Source organism: Pteropus alecto, unplaced genomic scaffold (genome assembly GCF_000325575.1).
Source record: "Pteropus alecto unplaced genomic scaffold, ASM32557v1 scaffold30, whole genome shotgun sequence".
NCBI classification, from domain to species: Eukaryota; Metazoa; Chordata; class Mammalia; order Chiroptera; family Pteropodidae; genus Pteropus; species Pteropus alecto.
Window position 1 is genome coordinate 4,305,889 of NW_006429782.1, and position 16,137 is coordinate 4,322,025.

General features: G+C 40.0%; 1 protein-coding gene across 1 annotated transcript in view; it reads left to right on the forward strand.

Annotated features, from left to right (window-relative positions):
• The window catches only part of ADGRE1 (adhesion G protein-coupled receptor E1), a 58,925-nt gene extending 43,194 nt beyond the window's left edge, over positions 1-15,731 (forward strand). The window contains exons 16-20 of the mRNA XM_006904154.1: positions 3,152-3,218; positions 9,098-9,189; positions 12,555-12,723; positions 12,841-12,945; positions 15,305-15,731. Coding sequence (XP_006904216.1) covers positions 3,152-3,218; positions 9,098-9,189; positions 12,555-12,723; positions 12,841-12,945; positions 15,305-15,310 — 439 coding nt within the window. The 3' untranslated portion in view covers positions 15,311-15,731. The remainder of the gene's footprint in view (positions 1-3,151; positions 3,219-9,097; positions 9,190-12,554; positions 12,724-12,840; positions 12,946-15,304) is intronic.
• Positions 15,732-16,137: the final 406 nt, after the last annotated feature.

Here is a 16,137-nt window from a genome sequence, read left to right on the forward strand (position 1 = left end):
TAAGTTACTTAACTTCTGTATGCTTCCATGTCCTCATCTATAAAATGGGGGCTAATAACAATGCTTGCATCATAGTGTCATGAAGGTTAAATTAGTTATTATCTGAAAAACTTTTAGAACAGTGTCTGGCGCAGAGTAAGGCATTATACATGTCATTATTATCACTATTACTATTATTGTCTATTTTAAAGTGAGATAGGTTTATCATGTGTTTCTGTGTGAAATGATTTTAGGTAGTATGCTAGTAAGTACTAATTTAAAAAACATTTTTGTATTTTATAGGGAATTAGAAAAATATTGCCAGCATACCAAACTCATGATTTCACAGACATGATTCCATTATATAACTAAAAAAAAAGGGAGTCAATTTTGAGGGAGAAAACCAGGTAAATGACAGGACAAGCAGTATGTGGATAGGGCAGAGACTCATTGTACTATTTCATTTAGTCCTATGACAGACTTGAGATAGTGTTGCTATTCTAATTTACAGTTGAGGAAACTGAGCCTCAGAGGGATAAAAGAATTCCTTGCCATGAGAGTGAGAAAGGGGCAGTGTGAGGACAATCCCAGGGCCCCACTTATCATCTTGTGTTATTGGTACTTTGCTGAATTGTGTTTGGAGATTACATGTCCAAGTTTCCTCCCTGCCCACTGGTGGTAAGGTCATGAGATAATGGATGAGGGAGAGAAGTTCATACAAAGTGAGCCCCTTAAAACCTGAATCCTGTAAGCTTTACAACCATATTATCTATGGTACTTCTCAAGAAAAATCCTTTGTTAGGGCTAAGAGTCTCCTTTGTGTACAGTGTATAAATAGTGTCCCTGGGATTAGTGCAGTGCACAACCTGTGCTACTGTACATGGCTGCCCTGCGACCAACAATACGCAAAGCAACAGCTTAATAAATGAGAGCTACAGAGGAAATTGAGGCTTAGCCCAGCTGCTCAGTTGCTCAAGGTCACATGCTAGTGAGTATCTAACGTGCATTCAGGTCTGACTGTCTTGTTAGGAGATGGTGGTGATAATGCAAGGCCGCCATGATGAAATGTCTGATTTGGTGTGGGTAGTATAACCCCTGACACAGGCCAGAGAAGGATGATGGTATTTGGGAGCTGGAAAATTCATGGAAGCCTTCATGGAGGAGGTGGAACTTAAATGGGCTTTGAAAGCTCTCCTGAAATGCACACAGGCAGCATAGGTGAAGGCAAAAGCTTTCCCTAGGGGGATCTCAGGCTGTGTTTGGAGAACAGATGGACTGGACTGGAAAAAGGCAAAATGGATTGGAGGGGCATGGAATCTGAAGAAAACCTTCTAGGCAGAGGGAAACAGAAAGTTTTAGAAGAGAGGAGTAGTACTGACAAGGATTTGAGATGATCTTAGGAAGCACTAGGAAGGTAGTGGGGAAGACAGGGAAGAGAGGAACAAATACAGGGAGCATTCATGAACAGGAGTTGCTATGGGCAATAGGGGTTTAATACCGTGGGTACCAACGGGAGGCCGTGCAGATTGTGCACTGCCACTGTCTTGCCCAAGGCACCAGGGGGTCGGCAAGGCACCCGTTCCCCTCCAGTGGCTGAGGGCCACTGCCAGGACAACAAATTCTCCAGCACTTTTAGTCTGATGCCCCCAGGCAGAGAATCAGCTGATGATAGGGAATTGGCCAATAGGTAGGGACAGTGTCTTCTCATGTTGCAAACATTTTCCCGACACTTATCACTACTACTGTAGACTCACATGCTAGGGGGAGAACATGTGGTTGACAAAACTTAATTAGTTTCTTTTCTTTGTGGAGGGAGGAACACTGCTAGAGGAATATTGGGGTGCCATTATTGAATATGGGGAATGGTTGCTGGGTGGTGAAAACAGCAAATATCTACTAGATGCGTTATGGAAAGAGGCACTAGTGTCTTCCTTTTTCCCTTCCTTTCTCCTACCCTTCCTTCCTTCCTTTTTTATATTTATTAAAAAAAAATTTATATTGTGGTATAACTGACATACAATGCTATGTTAGTTTCAGATATACAACATCATGATTCGATATTTATATATATTATGAAATGATCACCACAATAAGTCTGATTAACATCCATCACCTCACATAGTTACAGAATTTTTACCTTTTGATGACAACTTTGAAGATTTACTCTTTTAGCAACTTTAAAATATGCAATACAGTATTATTATATAATAATATATACATATATTATATATAACATGTAATATATAATATATATTATGTATATATTATATATATGTTATATATATCATATATATATGTAGTTGTCATGCTATAATTACATCCACAGGACTTACTAATTTTACGTACTGGAAGTCTGTAACTTTTGACTCCCTTTACCTATTTCGCCTACCCCCATCCTCCGCCTCTGGCAACCACTCATCTATTTATTCTCTGTATTTATGAACTTGTTTTTTGTTTAAGATTCCACATATAAGTGAGATCATGAAGTATTTGTCTTTCTCTGTCTGACTTATCTCACAGAGCATAATGCCCTTAATTTCCATCTATGTCGTTGCAAATGGCAAGACCCTGCCTTTCTTTTAACAAATAAGTACGGAATGCCTTGACCATGCCAGGCTTCACACTGAGTGCTGGGTATTCAGTGATGGCAAAGTGTTCAAGGTTCAAATTCTCATGCAGCTCATAATCTAGTAGGGGAAGATGGGCAGTTGGCCAGTAAACAAACAACTGAACAAGATTTTTATGATACCGATAGACGCTATAAAAAAAAAAAAAAAGGCAGCAAGCTCTGCTAAAAGGGACCAGAAATGAAGGACAGTATATATAGCTGGGGATAGTCAGGAGTGGCTTTTCTGAGGAGGTAACATTGAGTTGAGATTTGAATGACAAGGTGTGCCAGTGGAGAAGGAGGGAAAAGGGATTACGAAGGTTATGAATTGAGCATGGGCTCTACCCAGGGCACTAAGTGAATCCTCAGGAACACTTATCCAGGAATAAGGTCAGAAAGAGGATTTGCTAGGGTCCAGAGAAAACTGAGATTCAACCAGTCCCATGATGAGCGTTTTCATTTCAGTCTCCTTTCCCAGTGTTCTTGTGCATTAGTGCATTTCATGGTGCAGGAGTAGCTCTAAGGTCAAGACTCTGAGACAAACAATGACTTCTGATTCCACAGCTGCTGGCTGAACACGGAGACAGGGTTCATCTGGAGTTTCCTGGGGCCAGTGTGCACAATCATAATGGTAAGCAAATTGCTTGGTGTCATGGGTTCTGGAGAAGAGAATTGATCTAAGGGATCAGGAAATGCCAGTGGAAATTGCAGAGCTGAGGTCACTTATTCCTCTCAAACCTTCTTCCTTCTGATCTTTGGTTCTTGAGTTTTCCAAGTTCAAGTGTAATTTCTTTGACTCTTGATTTTTTTAATGCAACGTGTGAATCACCTGGGAGGGACTATAATTTTCTTCATCCTTTGTGTTTCAGTAAGAATGGGTCTATCAACCTCTTCTGAGCACAGATGTTGAATGAGAGAAAAGAGGGGTTTATTTTCAGCTTTATTGAGGTATAATTGACAAATAAAAACAAATACGTTTAAGGTGAACAACTTTTGATATATGTTACATTATGAAGTGATCACCATTATCAAGCTAATTAACATCTCCACCACCTCACACAGTCATATTTTTTTAAAAGTTAAATTTATTGAGGTAACATTGGTTAGTAGCATCATATAAATTTCAAGTGTACAACATTATAATACAACATTTGTTTACTCTATTGTGTGCTCACCACCAAAAGTCTATATTTTTCATCTGTTACCATATATTTGACCTCCTTTACCTAGTTTACCCTCCCCATCTAGTAGCCACCATTTTGTTGTCTGTGTGTGAGAGTTGATTTTTGTTGATTTGTTAGTTCGTTACTTGTTGTTTTAAATTTGATCATGAGCAAAATCATATGGTTCTTGTCCTTTTCTATCTATTTCATTAGTATAATACCATAATATTTACCCTATGGAAAATGGCAGGTAAGAACACTTAAGATATACCCGTTTAGCAAATTTCAAAAAAATACAACATAGTATTGTTAACTGTAGTCACCACACTTTACATTAGCTCTCCAGAACTTCCTCATCGTGCATAAGTGAAACTTTGTAACCTTAGACCAGCATCCCCTCGTGTCCTCTCCCCCAGCCCCTGGCGACCTACCGCTAGTCTATTCTCTGGGAAGCTTCACGCCTCCTTGTCCCCAATCCAGATTCTATAGTCCCGCAAGATAATGTTTCTTCTGACTCTCTCTCATTGTGGCTTGTTTCCTTGTGCCACTTGTAATTGTTTATTGTGAGCTCGTATGTGACAGATCTAAATCTCAGGACTTCTTGTGGTTGTATTCCTTCAGAGGATTTTGCTCTGACCTCTATCAGATTTTTTGGGGCCATGTATTAGTATCCCAGGGGGCTGCTAGAACAAGTATCACAAACTGGGTAGCTTAGAACAACAGAATTTTATTACTTCAGTTTTGGAGTCTAGACATTTGAAATTAAGGGATTGGCAGGGCCAGACTCCCTCTGAACATCTTAGGGAAGGCTCTGCTCCAGTCTTCTCTTCAACTGCTGGTAGCCTCAGGCATTAGTTAGCTTGCAGAGGTCTATCTTCTCCCTGTGTCTCTTTGCAACATCTTCCCTCTGTGCACATCTGTTCCTATGTCCAAATTCCCCTGTTTTATAAACACAGCAGTCATATGGATAAGGTCCCACTCTAATAACCTCATTTTAATTAGTAACCTCTGGAAAGACCTGATCTCCAAATAAGGTCACACTAAGGTCCTGGGGGTTGAGACTTCAAAATATTATTTTGGGGGACATGAATCAACCCATAACAGGACACTGATATTGATTCTAACTTCCCAGGTCCACCCAGTGGAAATCAATGAAGATCACTCAAATGAGAACAAGCAAAGGCTATTTATTCAGAGATTGCTATAATAAGGGAGCCAGCTACCATCACTTGCATTTGTTAGAGACGCAATAGCAGGCATAGGAATAGGAAAGCTTTATAGAGGAATAAAGGGAAGCTTTGGGAGTGCACTGTTTGGAGGCTGTAGGCATGGGGACCCTAAAAGTGGACTAACTAAAAGCAGGACACCCTGCGTGATTGGTTAAGGTTATATACTGGCTTTCTCCTTTTGGTCCTAAGTTGGAATCAGGGGCACACATTAGGGAGGCTATCAATTATTAATCAAGTGTCGTTTTGGGTTGCTACAGGAGTTATTGTTACGGTCCCTGGACTGGTTACTGAACACTATGGGTCAGAGTTCGGTTTTTAATTAATTAATTAATTTTTAAATAATTAAAAGACTTCAATTATAGTTGACATACAATATTACATTAGTTTTGGGTGTATAACATAGCAATTAGACATTTATATAACTTGATCACCCCGATTAATCTAGTACCCATCTGACACCTTACATAGTTATTACAATATTATTGACTATATTCCTTATGTTATACTTTACATCCCCATGACTATTTTGTAACTAACCAATTTGTACTTCTTAATCCCTTCCCATCTTTCACCCACCTCCCCAACCTCCCTCTCATTTGGCAATTGTCAAAATGTTATCTGTATCTATAAATTTCTGTTTTGTTTGCTCATTTATTTTATTCCTTAGATTCCACATGTAAGTGAAATCATATGGCATTTCTCTTTCTCTGTTTGACTTACTCCACTCAGCAGAATACCCTCTAGGTCTATCCATGTTGTTGCGGATGGCAATATTTCATTCTTTTCTTATGGCTGAGTCATATTCCATTGTATATATGTGCCACCTCTTTTTTTATCCATTCATTCATTGATGGACACTCTGGATACCCTCATATTTTGACTATTGTAAATAATGCTGCAATGAATATATGGATGTACATGTCCTTCTGGAGTACTGTTTTGGGTTTGTTTGGGTAAATAGGCAGAAGTTGGATTGCTGGGTCCTTCTTTGTCTCTTGTTAAAGCCTTTGTTTTATTTTGTCTGGTATAAGTATTCATTCCTACCATAGCTTTTTTGTTTTGTTTTGTTTTCATTTTCATGAAGTATCTTTTTTCATCCCTTTACTTTCAGTCTGTGTGTGTCTTTCAATCTGAAATGAGTCTCTTGTAGGCAGCACATGTAAGGGTTTTGCTTCCTTATCCATTCAGCCACCCAATCTTTTGAGCACAACATTTATTTCATTTATATTTAAAGTAATTGTTGATAGATACGTAGTTATTGTCATTTTATTGTTCACATTTTTAATCTTTTCTTCTACTTCTCCTTCTCCAAAGTCCCTCTAACATTTCTTGTAATATTGGTTCAATGTTGATGAATTCCTTTAGCTTTTCCTTGTCTCTGAAGCTCTTTATCCCTCTTTCAATTCTAAATGATAGCTTTGCTGGGTAGAGTAATTTTGGTTGTAGGTCCTTACTTTTCATCACTTTGAATATTTCCTGCCAATCCCTTCTGGCCTGAAAAGTTTCTGTTGAGAGATCAACTGACAGTCTTATGGGAGCTCCCTTGTGGGCAACTAACTGCTTTTCTAGTGCTGCTAGATTCTCTCTTTGTTTTTAACCTTTGGCATTTTAATTATGATATGTCTTGATGTGGGCTTCTTTGGGTTCATCTTGTTTGAGACTCTCTGTGCTTCCTGGGTTTGTATGTCTATTTCTTTTGCTAGGATAGGGAGTTTTACATCATTATTTTTTGAAATAGGTTTTCAATTCCTTGCTCTCTCTTCTTCTGGTACCCCTATGGTGCAAATGTTGGTATGCTTTGATGTTGTCTCGGAGGCCCCTAAAACTCTCCTCATTTTTTTGGATTCTTTTTTCTCGTTGCTGTTCTCATTGGGTATTTTCTGCTACTTTATCTTCTAAATCACTGATTCAATCCTCCGCTTCATCTCATTTACTGTTGGTTCCTCCTAAGGTATTCTTCATTTCAGTCACTGTATTCTTAATCTGAATGGCTCTTTTTTGTTTTCTATCTCTTTGTTAAAATTCTCACTGAGTTCATCTACTCTTCCCCTGAGTTCATTGAGCATTTTTATAGTAAGTGATTTTGAATTCTGCATCCAGTAGACTGCTTGTCTCCATTTTGTTTATTCTTTTTCTAGAGCTTTGTTCTGTTCTTTCATTTGGGACATGTTTCTTTGCCTTACCATTTTGGCTGCATACCTGTATTTGTTTCTATGTATTAGGTAGGGCTGCCCTGTCTCCTAGTCTTGGCCTTGTATAGTAAATGTCTTGTGGGGCCCAGTGGTGCTGTCTCGCTGGTCACTTGAACTGGGTTCTCCAGTTATGTCCCCTGTATGTATTGTGTGTGTCTGTATCTATTGTTGTTGAGTCTTGGTTGTTCTTTGCACATCAATGAGAGGGACTGGCCCTTGGGCTGACTGGTTGTGAGGACTGGCTGGTGAGGGGTTGAGCCTACACAGCAAGATTCACTTTAGCAGGGCTCTGGTACCTTCCCAGTGGACGCAGCCCCATTTGGTGCTCCTACTATGTCCAAAGCTGGCCACCAATAGTGCCAGCCCTGGGGACTCCTGAGAGGGGCCCTGCCACAGGCCAAGTTTTGTTGAAGCCTGTGTCCTGCTTGGAGCCACCTGGCAAGAGTCACTAAGCAATCTGCAGATGGCCGCCACCCATGCTGGGCTTGGAAGTGCTTTAAGAAGTGTAGCTGTAAATCAAGGCTGGCTGCTGCTAGTACTTGGCTTGAGGATACTCAGAAAGAGATATGGGGCACGCTGAGGCCAGATGCTGCTTGTTTGGGTTTTGCAAACCTTTGAGAGCTTTTAGGAAAGTCTGCAGCATGAGCCAAGACAGAGTGTTTGTATAGCAAATCCAATGGAAGTGGCTTGGGCCTACAAGTTGGGTGGGGCAGGGTCGCGGGGAATCACCAGGGTGAGGAGAAAGGTATTAACTAGGTTGACAGAGACTCAGATATGGTGGCTACCTGGGTCTGCATGCTGGGAGAGGAGAAGGCTCAACACAGGAAAAATGGCTTCTGCCAGTGCTTCTATCCTGGAGAAAGCTGCCCTTCCTGCCCTCGCCTTGAAGCTAGACCATTCAGTTCCTCTCTGTATGTCCCTCACACTTTTTGAGGCATTGCCCCAGTGGTGGAGCTCAGAGTGAGGGAATTCAGCATCTAGTAAGTCCAAGCAGACCTTTAAGAGGAAAGTCTGCAACTCTGGCTGCCCTTCATCTCACTCAATCATAATCTCCACTGGTTTCACAGCCAGAAATCATGGGGATTTCTCTTCCTGACATTGGGACCCTGGGCTGGGGAGCCTGATATAGGGATGGAACCCCTTGCTCCTCAGGGGGAACCTTCGCAGCCAAAATATTCCTCCCGATTCTCAACCATTCCACATCTCTGTCCCTCCTACCAATCTCAAGGTGACTTCCTCTGTCTGCCCTAGTTGTAGGACTTCAGTCCAGCTAGACTTCAGGCAACTACCAATGATTATTGTTCTTTTTATAGTTGTAATTTTAATGTAGTTGTGCAAGGAGGCAAGCACAGCATTTACCTACGTCACCATCTTGACCAGAAAACTCTCAGAGTTCTATTTTTAAAGATAGTTTGGCCATTATCAGTTTTGCCAAACAAAATTAATTTTAGACTGTAGTAAAACATTTATTAGGGCAAAAGGACCTGCATCCTAGGAGACAGATTCATGTAGCAACCTGAGTTGTGGTCCAGGGGAGAACAAGGCATGGCAGGGTTTGTAAAGGAAAAATCTACGAAGTATAATTCTTTCCTGTAAATGAAGGTTGCTGGCTAGGTTAACGGGGCTTGATTAGTTCCCATATGCAGTCAAGGGAGGTGAAAACTATGAGGAGGTGAAGTCCACAAGTGTCCATGTAGCAATTATTCCAAGGTGTTTATGGCTCAGCCTTGAGCTGAGTTTAGCAACAGGTTAGCAGCTTAATAGCAGCTCTGAGCACTGACGCACAAAATATATAGAGGCTCCACTTCCTTAATAGCCTCTTGACTCTATTTTAAGTGGCTTTCTTAGTGAGCCTTGTTTCATTTTATGTTTTCTCTTAATAGTTTGTATATCCAATCTCTCAATCCTTTCTGCTTTATTTTGTAGATCAATTTCATTCTCCTGACTTGGACATTATGGATCCTGAGGCAGAAACTTTCCAGTGTCAATGCTGAAGTCTCAACTCTCAAAGACACCAGGTGCACCCCCTTCTCCGTTTTCTCTCCTCTTCCAATCTCCCTTCCTTCTTCCCACAAATGTTCACTGAGTACCTTTTATATGCCTGGTCCTGTGCCCCAGACAGAACAACACAGTGTCTACATCTGGGAGCTCAAACGCAGCTCTGCCACTTCCAAGCTGTATGACCTTAGGCAAGTTACATAGCCTCGCTGAAATTCAGTTTCCTCATCTGTAGAATGGGGATATTAATATTGTTCATTTCATGTGGCTTGTGAAGCATTTAGTGCAGAGAATTTCATATACTGAACATGTTAATACATTTTTCAGTTCTTCTGTGCACATGTATGTGTGCATATTTACAAAAGAAGAAACATATGATCTATTTTACTTTTATTACCATTTTTCTCTAATATGTCATGAATAATTTTTTTATTTAATTAGAAATTCATCAACAATCTTTTTTTTTTTTTGCATAGGATTTCAATATAAGGATGTAGCACAACTTAAATCATCCCTTATTTATGGCTATTTAAGTTGTTTTGAATGTCCCGTTAGATAGTTTTCCACATCTGGGGGTATTTCACAATAGGCATGAAATTGCCCAAATTAAAGGATAGGTTGGATAGGTAACACTTTTAGTATATATTTCAAATGGTTTTCCAGAAAGTTCGTTTCCAGTTATAAGAGTGCTTGTTTACCTGCAGCTGTGCCAGCACTGGGGTTTATCATTTCTGTTGTGTTGTTTTTGCAGATTTGATGGGTGAAATATACTTTCATTAGTTTTATATATATTATCTTACAGATGTGGGGCTTTTTTTTTATATTCTTATAGACCTGTCGACCAATAAAGATATGAGGCTGTAAAACAATCTAAAAGTGTATTCCAGATTTGAATCTGGAAGACACAGATTCAGGGGAAAACTTGAACTGTGCTGCAGAGATAACAAAGGCAGGGTTTTGCCTTTACAAAGGCAACCAAAAAGGTTCTATTTTTTCATAGAAATGAAGGATTGCTGGCCAGGTTAACAGGGTTTAATTAGTTCTAATATGCAAACAAGGGAGGCAAAAACTACAAGGAGGCGGTCAGGTCCACAAGTATCCAAGTAGCAGTTGTTTCAGGATGTTTATGGCTCAGCCTTGAGCTGAGTTTTGTAACAGGAGCTCTGAGTACAGGCATGAGATGTGCAGAGGCCCCACTTCCCTAACAGCCTCCTGACTCTATTTTAAGTGACTCTCTTAGCAAGTTTCCATTGTACCTTTTCCCCCATTATCAGACCATCACTCAGCTAATGTTTAAGGACCTACCCATACCAGATATTGTGTAGGATTTGTTGTCAGTAACCTGATGATGTCTTTTGCTTGTTTTCCTCTCAGTGTCTAATCTCTCATTAATCTTAAATATTTTTTCCTAAAATTTATTTTAAAATATTAATGCAAAAGTTAATACATTCAATGGTAAGAAAAACTAAGCAGAGTCAAAGGGAACACTTGAAAAATAATTCTCTTTCTCTTCCATGTCCCCTGTCCTTCAGGTCCCCAGGTCTCTCCCACCTTAAGCAACCATTATCACTTGAATTGAGCTTTCTTCCAGAATATCCTATTCTGACATATCTACCTCCTTTTACAAAGATGATAGGATATTTTACATATCATTCTACATTTTGTTTTTTCATTTCATATCAATACTTAAGGTTAAAAACTACTAACAAAAAGCTTATTTTTTTTGTGTCAGATACTGGTCTAAGTACTTTTAGGATCTTGCCATCTCATTATTTAATCTGTAGAATAAGCAATACCACTGTGTAGCTACCATATTATTATCTCTGTATCAATTTGAAGTTCAATTTGAGGAAACTGCAGCACAGCGAGGTTAAGTAACTTACTAAGACTTGCCAAAGGATGGTCCTGGGTGCTAATTCAATGCCAACAGGAATCCCTAATTTGGAGTGCTGTGAAGAAGGAAACTTTATTCAGTGTAAATAGCTCAATTGTGATATAGCACAGCTGTGAGAACAGCATGGCTGTGAGGGGGCCCTGGCTTTATGCACCTCTCTAGCTAGACAGCTCAGTGTTGTGCTGCACCCGCTGGTCTGTGCTGGTCTGCTTCACTCGTTTGCAAGATGTTTTGGTTTTATCTTCAGTGTTTCAGTTCCAGCCAGGGAAACACAATCTTCAGTGGAAAAGGAAAGTGCATTCCTGGAGCCAGTGGTAAGCTGACTTATATAGAGAGAAGTCTCCAAATCCTCACAGTTCGATTGGTCCAAAAGGCACTGTCCTGATTGGTCAGAATGGAGCTGCTCTGACTGGTCAGTGAAGATGCTGGGATATAGCTGTGTAGCTCTGATTGGATGGGGGAAAGCCTTGATCCTACTTGTTGAAATCCAATTCCAGGAACTCCTTTAAGAGGGCCAGATAAGATGACAGGAACACAGTGCAGGCAGGCAGTCAGTGTAGGCTTCTCCCTGAGTGTGGAAATGGCCTCTAGGCTCTGCTTTTAAAGTTGAGCCCCATCAGCCACCAGGAGCCCTTCTTGGTAGAAGGATCCACTGGTCACAAGTTAATGAATGGAAAAGTCAGAATTTATTTGCAGACAGTCCGGTTCAGAGCCTCAACCATTATTCACTGTAGTATATTGTCACTCTCATCTCATTTTAAGAAATGATTTTATGATTTTGCCTATTCTAGGTATTTCAGATAAATGGAATCACACACTGTGGGTCTTTTTGTGACTGTTTTCTTTCACTGAGCATCATGTTTTCAAGGTTCATCCATTTTGTAGTGTGTGTCAGTGCTTCACTTCTTTTGTGGTTGAATAATATTCTGTTGCATGGTGGGGACCATATTTTGTTTTCTATTCACCTGTCGATGGACATTTGGGTTGTTTCTAGCTGGGGGAGGGGAATGGAGAATGACTGCTTAATAGATATGGGGTTTTCTTTTGGGAGTGATAAAAATCTCTTGGAACTAGATACTGGTGATGTTTGTATAAGACGGTGAACATGCTAAATACCACTAAATCACACGCTTTAAATGGTTAAAATGGTAATTTTTTTGAGTGTTACCTCAAAAAAAGGCCTAAGTATTTCATAGTTACTGAACGTGTCAGCAATTCATGGAAGGTGGACCCTTCTAGCTTTTAATTACTATAGACAATATTGCATTAAACACACATTTCTTGTGCCCATGTGTATCTGTAGATACACTGCTTTTTAAATGCTTGTAGAAGTTGATCTCCTCATCTCTAGGCTTGGAAACTCTGCTCCGTGTTTATTCCCATCCATTGGCAGGTCACAGGGTGGCTTCCTCAGACCATTCCTGGTAGTATGGCCCACAGGGATAATAGCCACTTCCCAGTACCTTATCTTCTGCAAATCTTCTTCCCTAGATTGCTGACATTCAAAGCCTTTGCCCAACTCTTCGTCTTGGGGTGCTCCTGGGTATTGGGCATTTTCCAGATTGGACCTATGGCTAAAGTCATGGCCTACCTGTTCACTGTCATCAACAGCCTGCAGGGGGCCTTCATCTTTTTTATTCATTGTCTGCTCAACCGCCAGGTACAAAGCTTTTGCCCTGCCTATCCCCAACTCCCTCTCCTTCCAGGGGACATGCCTGTGAAGCACATTTCCTGCATCTGGGAGTTACTCGTCTCCCCAAATTGTCTCCACCTCCAGGTACGTGAAGAATACAGGAGGTGGATCACCAGAAAGACCAAACCCAGCTCCCAGTCCCAGACCTCAGGGATCTTGCTGTCATCAATCCCCTCCACTTCCAAAATGGTGAGAGACTGCATATTTGATGCAGGTTCTGATTGAATGAAATGCCTGCTTCTTATCAATTCTAAGTACTACTGTGTGTTGAGTACCTACTGTGAGCTAAGCATGTCCATGTGCATTAGCTCATTTGATAAAGTGTGGGGTTCAGGAGTCAGGCTGCCTAGGTTTAAATCCCAGCTCTGTCCCTCCTTAGCTATGTGACCTAAAAAACAAAATCACAGCTTATACAGATATAGGACCTTATTCTATTCACTAATCAGTGAGGGAACCAGGCAGATGTTATAACTGGCTCAAAAGAGAAAGTACAGACATATATGTGTATTACATAATATATATTATGTATATATTATATATAGTATACATTATATGTGTATTATACATTATATATGTATTAACTGATAATTATATATAATATATAATATGACACAATTATATGTTATAGAATTATACATATAGTTATAAATATACATAAAATGATATATAATTTCATGTATATTATATGTATTACATGTATATATGAATTATAATACATATATAATTTCAGAAATATTTAAATTAATGTGTGAATGGAGGTAAAACTGGTTTTTCCACAGAATATTTTACATTGCAGTCAGTTATTTAAAATTTACAGTTGTAAAATAGCTCTCACATAGATAGGGATGTCCTGTAAGAATGCATTGTTTTTCACTGAAGTACACATTTTTCTCTACACAATGGATCTCATCTAGTCTCATGGCTCTAAATGCTTTTTTTATCAGAGACCCCCAAATTTAAAATAATGTGCAGTCCAGCCTCCTCTCCTGAATTCTAGACTTATATAACTAACCACCTACCAAATGCCTCTACTCAAATGTCTAGTAGATGTCACACATTTAACATGTTCCAAACTGAGCTTCTGATCCCCCCACTTCCCATTTCCAGGGAGGGCCCTCTATCTTCTGTTGTTCAGCATGAAGCTGTGGAGTTATCCTTTTCTTTTCACCCATCAACTCCAACCCATCAGTAAATCCTGTTGACTCTTACTCAAAATGTATCCAGAATCTTACCACTTCTCTTTTCCTTTACCGCTTCTATTCTGGTTCAAGTCCTATTGTTTTTAGACAGGATATGGAAATAGCTTCATAAGGGGTCTCCCTGCTTCCCCTCTTGTCTTTTCCCTTCCCCTCCTTTGGTCTGTTCTCCCTGCAGCAGCCAGAGGGCATCAGTGAGCACCTGAGTAGGGTTGCCTCTCTTCTCTGCCTACAATACTCTGTGGCTCTCACCTTACTCAGAGTAAAAGCCGAAGTCCTCCTGATGGCCCCAAAGCCCTGTCTGATCTGACTCTCTTTTTCTCCCTGACCTCGTCTTCTGTTAATCTACCCCACCTCCTCACTTCACTCAGCTCCACCCACATAGCGTGCTCAGTATTCTTCAAACACGCCAGGCTCACCTCATCCTTAGAAACTTTGGGCTGGAAGCTCACTCTGTCTTGAATGTTCTTGTCTTGATACTCATGTGGCCAATCCCCCACTTTCCTCACTTCCTTAAAATCTTTGTTCTAGTCATTTCTTATTGATGGAGTTCCTCAAACAACTTTATTTTGTACTGCCTCCTCTTCTGCCACCCTGCCCCCTTGTCTTGACTTTGTGTTCATAGCACTTTCCACTTTTTAACATACTATAACTTTCTTATTTATTTTATTATTCATGGTCTTCCATCTCCCACTAGACTGTCTTAGTTTTTCACTGATATATTCAAAGCATAAGTAACCAAGATCCAGCCGCTTAATTAAATAAAGAATTGTTTTCCTTGTAAGAACAGAACCCCAGAGTTAGTTTGCTGATAGTGGTTTTCTTGCTCAGTGTTATTGTAAAGAATATAGATGTTCCCTAATTTTTCATTTCCTTAGCAGCACTTTGACTTTTCATCAAATTATTTTCATGGTTACAAATGGCTGCCATAGCTCCAGCCATTGCAATCATGTTCAAGAACAGAAGAAGAGAGATGGGGCAGAAGCAGCAGCCTGTCCTTTCAATCTTCTCCCTTTAATAGGAAACAAAACTTCCCAGAAACCCCTCAGCAGATTTGGTCAGAACCACACCATGTGACCACTCATAGTTACATAAGAATTTGACAAATCAAGCTTTTAGCTTCTAGAGCAGGAGCTATCATTGGTAAAGGGGTTGAGAATGGCTCTTGAATTTGCCAATGGTGCCTGCCACAGTAGGGATAATCACTCTTAATATTTTAATGTTTATTTTTGTAGTATTTGTTGCCATATTTATCTCTCTATATATTTATAAGACCCATGCCCCTTATAGATATGACCCCTGTAATCATATTTGTACCAATACTGCTGCTGATTCTGATTTCTCTCTCACAGGGTTAAAGCCCTTTCTTGCTTTTCAAATATGCTATGGAGCAACATTCAAGGCAAGCAGGTGCTTGCAGGAGCCTACAGTGAATTCTTCTCTTTCTGGCTTAATGTGGAAATACAGGATCCCACTAGCCCCAGAACTCTCTGGGCAATTTGGAGCATGGATGGGAAAGGCAGTCTTCTCATGGTTTTGTGCACTGGGGAGAAACAAGAATTTTTTTCTAGATGACTATTTCATCTTCCATGTTTTACAACTCTGACTTTCCAGAGTTTTGTGAAAATAACAGATCTTGGTGCAATGGCATGTGCAAGATAACCTGGCTACCATTTTGTTTTTTTCCTGAATTTATTGGTACATGTCTCTAGGCATGCCTCTCCAGTGCCTGTTATGTACCTGATATAGCAACACTCAGTAAATAATGTGTCATCTGACTGACTGGCTTACCCTTCAACAAAAACTTCTCTTGCTTTAAAAAAAAAAATGGTCAGTAAAACTAATGACAGCCCCAGTGGGGGAAATAAAGCACTTAGACATATAGGCTACTTGGGCACAAATGCTTGAGAGCTGTTTGTAAGTAGGGTGGTTAGTGGAGCAGAACTCTAGTGTTTCATGGAGGGTTGAAGCACTTAATGACAAAAGCCTTTGGAAATTGTCTGGATTTTCTGGGAACTTTCAAAGAAAACATCTTCCTTCGTTCCAGAAACTATTTTATGACTTGACTAAGATTTGTCCTACTGACAAAGTTATTGCCATTCTGCCTTGCTTTCTACTCCCCATAAAATCTTGAGTGCCAGGAAGAGGACATGGAAATTTAGAATGCAGATATCCTCCCTTCCAT